General features: G+C 39.9%; 1 protein-coding gene across 1 annotated transcript; it reads left to right on the top strand.

The window, feature by feature from the left end:
• Positions 1 to 4,713: 4,713 nt before the first annotated feature.
• On the top strand, positions 4,714 to 5,568 carry LOC141619942 (uncharacterized). Its single transcript, XM_074436945.1, has one exon. It carries the CDS (start codon positions 4,714 to 4,716, stop codon positions 5,566 to 5,568), a length of 855 nt encoding a protein of 284 aa, XP_074293046.1.
• Positions 5,569 to 6,659: the final 1,091 nt, after the last annotated feature.

Here is a 6,659-nt window from a genome sequence, read left to right as displayed (position 1 = left end):
CTGTAATACTCCGTATTTTATTTTACTATTTAAGTCGGGTAATTGTTTAGACGATAATTACGTTAAGTTATTTTACTTGACTCGCGTTGTATCGTAAGATCGAGTTGTTTCGTAAGTTAATTGAGACGGGTTTACATGGAATTCGAGATGTGAGCTAACCCATTTACCCTCGACCCATTGGAGTTTACCCAATAACATGTTTAACCCAACACCCAACATCATGTTTTTACCTAATTCTTAACCTAATTTTTACCCTAACACTACACAACCCTCATCTCACCCGCCTCCCTCTTTTTGGACGCACACCAACACACACACACACGATCCTTGCATTTGATTGAAGATTGCTCATCGATTCCAACCTAATTCGATTCCCTGTTTGTAAGTCGATTTCATTCCATTGTTTATACTATTTTAAAGTCATTTTTTTCGAAAAGTTTGAAAAGAGAGTCCTGTTTATTTGATGTCTAGTTTATGCATATAAAATATCATAGTCAAATTCTTTGTGGTTTGTCCTAGGTGATTTATTTATGAACATGTCGCTGAAAAGTCCGCGAATCTGATTTGGTTGTGGAAAATGATTTGAAACCTTAATTTTTATGTCGATTCAGTTATGAGGCTTCTTCATACATAATCTTTGTATAGTCTAGATGATAATAGGATTTGGAATTTCTGAAAAATAATGTTTTAAACTCGTTTTATGAATCAATACTTTTTATGCGACGGTTTCTGTCAGTTTTTGGAAATCAGTCTGGAAACCCTTGATAACTATGGAATTTGGGAAAAACACGTTAGATATAATTTGTAGCTAAGACTCATGGGGTTCCAATTCAATTGGCCTTGTATCAATTTGATTTTTCTGGAATTAGTTATGTATTTTATTCCGAGTCTGTCATGTGCTGGAAAATCAGGAAAAATCGTGTTTGTTCTTTAAGTTGATATTCCTATTAAGTTATGATGAGTCTAGGTTATGTGCATGATTATTTGATTGAGTAGGTGGTAATTATATATAATTATGTTATGTAGGTGATGGATATGTGAAGGTTCATAATTGATTGCTTGTGTGAGCTTGGATTGCGAAAAGGTAGGGAAATACACTTGACTTATCAGCGTTGTTGTTAAGTTGTGTTGACTTATTGTGTTTCATATGACCAAACTGTGAACGTTGACTTGTTTCGTGGTTGTTGATTTATGTTATGATTTATATCTTTGGAATGTGGTTGACTGATCTGATCGTGTTGAGTATGTTATCACAACATTTTTGGTAGGCGGCATGATTTCATTCATTGATATACATATTGTGTTGCATTGTTTCTTGTTTAGCATTCATATGCATTGGAGATGGAGGATGTTGTGGTGATGTGGTGTAGTGATGATGATGTTGTGATAAGGCCCGGGCGGGTTCTGCGGACTTGCCCTGGTGTCCTCATTGCGAGCGGCGGATCGGCTACGATCGATATATAGTCTCTCAGGGATCGGTATGGTCAGGGCGTTCGGGTTATGAGATATGAGTTGAGATGGAGGTGGAGGTGACGGAGGAGCATGCATATCATATTTTGTTGTTTCATTGTATTCCCTACTCAACCTCGTGGTTGACACTTTGTGTATTCGTGAACACCGTGACGATCCAAATATTGGGAGCGGACTTGACGGGTTTATGAGATAGAATGGGAGCTTGATGGGCGTGAGACACTGGATCGGAAGACTTAGTAGCTAGATCATCATTTAGAAGACTTTCACTTTTATTTATGTTAGTTCTTGTAATTTGATGTAAATGAGGTTTTGTAAAAAGTTAAGTTAAAGAAATTATGTAATTTGCCTTGGAGTTTAATTTGTTATTCACTACCTCGGGAAACCGAGATGGTAACAGTCCGGTTTATTAGGAATGTCTTGCTAGAGGCTCCTTTATAAATCGGGGTGTTACAAAACCTCCGAACTAAGTCAGAAGTCGTCTGTCTAGGCATCACTATGCCAAAGTTGACACTCGAGTCTAAGTTCAATGTCTTGCACTTTGAGTTCATACACAAGAGGTCATTCACGATCTTTAATGAACTCATAACCTTGTCACACTGTCGCGTCTTCACGACATAACTGCCTTTTATACATATGTGTCGCGCTTGCCTTTGTTTGTGCAATACCTTGCCAAGACAAGTTATAACGCCTATCGTTATGTCAAACACGAATCCCTTGGGTGCCGTCAATCGCCAACCAGGAACTCAAGAAGCCGATCAATCTGCATCCGCCATGACTTCTGCCGAAATCAGCAACGTGGTCCTTCGACTCCTAGCTACCGTGAAAAACTTGAGCACTCGTCTCTCCCATGTTGAGGACAAAATTAGAACCGAGAATTTTCCCTCTTCTGATATTGAGCAAAGGGTTAAGCTCCTTGAAACCCGGCTACTTGCCGACGACAAAACCAACCCTAGTTGGAAGGCTATCAAAACCACTGAAGCAAATCCCCTGGGGACTCCACCAAACAATACCAGACGACCTCATAGGTCCTTCCCCGATTTGGGTATGCTTTATGCCACAGCCTTGGAAAGGCTAATCTCTAAAGGAAAGCTCAAACCAATTGGTCCAACATCAGACCCTCTACCAAAAAAGCGAGGACATAGATGGGATGGAAAACTATTTTGTCAATACCATCAAGGTCACGGACATGACACCGAGATGTGTCTCCCTCTAAAAGGTGCCATCCTTGATATGATCGAAAAGCGAAAATTACCACTACCTCCCTCAACAAACAACAAAAACAACCCTCCAGAAAACCTATTGGACACAGTCAGGAATCTTCCCTAGACTGCTCTCATCTCATCTCTCCTGACGATGAGAAAATTCATGCAATTGACGAGGATGGCATACAAAGCGCTATAATGATGCTCTCCGTCTCTATCAACAACATATTCTCAAAGCTGCAAGTTGTTATCGATGACTTGAACCCTCGGGTAGGTAATTTGGAGAAAAGGTTTGGTAGTACCAAAAATGAGCCTAACCATCAAGGAGAAAACTAACCCTCCGTCCACCAACTAACAGCTGTTGAAAATGAGGAGTCATCTAATGGTTCGCACACCCATGAACCCACCAACAAAGAACATGAATTTGAGGGAGGTTGAATATTGGAACCAGGCTGTAGTATGTTTTGTTTTAGGTGCAAATCCACCATGGGAGGTATTGGAGGGATTTGTTCATAGAATATGGAGTAAGCATGGGATTGACAAAATCTCGTTTTCACCTAATGGAATATTTTTAGTAAGGTTTAAATCTATGCAACAGAAAGAAGAAGTGCTAAAAGCAGGGTACCACATGTTCGACAACAAACCATTAGTGGTTAAATCCTGGAAGAGTGATATAGATCTCCTAAAAGAGGAGATAAAGGTGGTACCAAACATGGATACGACTCTATGGACTTCCTCTCGAATTTTGGGGGAAATGCCTACCAAGAGTAGCGGAATCGATAGGACCTTATATAAAGACGACCATGCTACAAGCCAAAACCAGACTAGGCTATGCACGAATAATGGTGGAACTGAAAGTGGGAAATAAGTTCCCAGCTAGTGTACAGTTTAAAGATGAGAATGGTAGTCTATTGAAGATTAGAGTGGAGTATGACTGGAAGCCAAGTATATGTGTGAAATGCAAGGGCATGGGTCATGAAGCAAATGAATGCGGGAAGGCTCAAGCAAAGAAACTCACAAAGACGTGACTAAAAAATGGAGACCAATGCCAAAAGTTGAATCAAAACTCTCGGAGAGACGAATATCCTGCTTTAGCAAGTCCGATCATACAAGTGACTCCAGTCACACCGGTGAATCCAGTGACTCTAGTTCAACCAATTCGGAAGCCGGAGGAGCGGGAGGATAGTGAACATGAAGATGAAACTATAGACTTGGATGCACTTTGGACCCGACAGAAATGAGATAACAAAGAAGAAAAATCGGTGACCCCCTAACCCATCCCTGTCTCATGAATAACATTGGCTTTTGGAATGTGCGGGGTTTCAATAGTATTAATAAACAGAAACTAGTTAAAAATTTTATGAATACTCAGAAGGTAGGACTTTTTGGTCTGCTAGAGACTAAAATTAATAGTGGCAATGTGACAAATATCGCTCTTAACTTTGTTTGATGGGTGGTGTGTTACCACTAATACTCATACGCATAAGGGTGGAAGGGTGTGGATGCTTTGGCAACCACAATTGTTTGATGTTAATGTTTTGGAATATAATCCTCAGTTTATTCACTCTCATATTTCTGTTAAAGCTAGTGGTCAAAGCTTTCACTTAACATTGATCTATGCATTTAATGAGGGAAAGGATAGACATGATCTTTGGAATTGCTTAAATAAGCTTGCTAGCAACTGTACTAAACCATGGGCTTTAGGCTGGGGATTTTAACACTTTGTGTTGAAGCCTGAAGAAAGATTAGGAGGGCAAACCAGAGATGAGGATATGGATGCGTTTGTTGACTGCGTTAATAACTATGGAATGATTGATATTCAGGCAACAGGGGCATACTATACTTGGACGAATAAGCAAGATGTAGACCATAGAAAATACAGTAGATTGGATAGATTTCTAGTCAACAATGAGTGGCATAGTGTGTTTCCTGAAATGGTGGGTCATTTCCATCCTGAAGGACTTCTAGACCACAATCCCGTGTTGTGTCCAATAAGCAACTAACTACCAGGCAGTATAAGAGCTTCAAATATTTTAATATGTGGGGGAAAGCTGATGGATTCATTCTCAGGATCAAAGAAGTGTGGGATAGTAATGTGAATGGCACATTAATGTTTTGCATAGTAAAAAAAATGAAAGCTGTAAAGAAGGTTCTAAAAGGACTGAACAAGGAGTGTTATTCAGATATAGAAGTAAAGACTGAGGAGGCAGCAATGATCTTAAATGAGATTCAGAAGAATATTAGGGATGACCTAATGAATCCAATCCTTATTACCAAAGAGAGGGCAGCCATGGAGACTCTAAGAGAACTGAACAAGGCCAACTATAGCTTCCTGCAGCAGAAAGCTAAGCTCAAATGGACTGATGAGGGGGATATGAATTCAGCTTATTTTCATGCTAGCCTAAAGAAAAGATGCATCGAAACACTATCATTCAAATTGAAGACCAATGAAGGGATTGTTTGCAGATGCTCGAGTATTCAAGATGCCTTTTTAGAGTATTATCAAGGGCTACTAGGTAGTAAAAAGGATAATGAAAACGTGAGAGCTGCAGTTCTGGAATATGGGAAATATTGCACGGAGGATCACATAACTATTCTGAATAAACCAGTCCTCTATGAGGAGATTAAACAGATGGTATTCTCCATTCCAATTGATAAAACACCTGGTCCTGATGGATATTCAAGTGGTTTCTTTAGGGACTCATGGAATGTGATTGGTAATGATGTAGTGGCAGCAGTCCGGATTTCTTTAGCACAGTCAAATGTTAAATCAATCAATGCTACCAACATTAGTCGATTCCTAAGTGTGAGAGACCTACCTCGGTCAAACAATTCGGACCCATTGCTTGCTGCAATGTTCATACAAGGTTATATCAAAAATTTTGTGCAATAGGCTTGCTTTGGTCCTACCTGATCTGATACATGAAAATCAAGGAGCCTTTGTTCAAGGTAGATCCATTATAGAGAATGTGCTGATATGCCAGGATATAGTGCATCAATACTCAAGAAAAAATGTCTCCCCCAGGTGCTTATTCAAAGTAGACTTGCAAAAAGCCTATGACACAGTAGAATGGGACTTTGTGGAACAAATGCTAGTGGGACTGAAGTTTCCTACCAAGTTTATAGACCTTCTAATGAAGTGCATTACAACTACCTCTTACACCTTAGTCTTGAATGGAAGTAATTTTGGTTATTTCAGGGGTAAGAGGGGGCTCAGGCAGGGTGATCCGGTCTCACCTCTCATTTTTACTATATGTATGGATTATCTGTCAAGACTCATAGCCTATGCCACGCCAGATGGCCATTCCATTATCACCCTCGGTCTGCAAAGGAATTAGGTTAACACACCTCATGTTTGCGAGATGACCTCCTCGATGTTCGCAAGGGAGATGCCCCCTCTATTCTCCTCCTTGTTAAAGCTTTTACATCTTTTTCTAATGCTTCAGGATTGCAAATGAACAATGCAAAGTCGAAATTTTTTTCAGGTGGAGTGAATAAGGAATTGCAGACGATGTTATATCGATTCTGAGGGTTTCGAGGAAGGAACAATGCCAGTGAGATACTTAGGAGTGCCAATTCAACCAGGGAAAGTAACAAAAAGGATTGCGATAGTCTAGTGGAGAAAATGGTGACAAAGATCAAGTCTAGGGGCAAAAAAGCTCTCTTATCTTTGGAAGAGTTGTCCTCATTAACTCGGTGCTCAATACACTGTACAATTCTTGGCGATGTTTGTCATACCTAAAGCGACAATAAGAAGAGTTGAGGCAATTTGTAGGAATTTTCTATGGGATAGCTCCTCTGAATATCATCGAGTACCCTTAGTAGGATGGGATAGAGTCACAATGTCAAAAAAAGCAGGGGGACTAGGGATTAAAAAAGCCAGTATTTGGAACATTGCATCGGTTGGTAAATTAGTGAACTGGATTTATGTGAAGCGAGATAGGCTTTGGATTAAATGGATAGATAGTGTGTACCTCAAAGGAA

This window comes from Silene latifolia, chromosome X (genome assembly GCF_048544455.1).
Source record: "Silene latifolia isolate original U9 population chromosome X, ASM4854445v1, whole genome shotgun sequence".
Lineage (NCBI taxonomy): Eukaryota > Viridiplantae > Streptophyta > Magnoliopsida > Caryophyllales > Caryophyllaceae > Silene > Silene latifolia.
This window is presented reverse-complemented; position numbering and strand designations above follow the sequence as displayed.

What these genes read in the sequence shown, in the direction of transcription:
- LOC141619942 (XM_074436945.1), top strand. Translation starts at nt 4,714, where the DNA reads ATGTGGGGGAAAGCTGATGGATTCATTCTCAGGATCAAAGAAGTGTGG.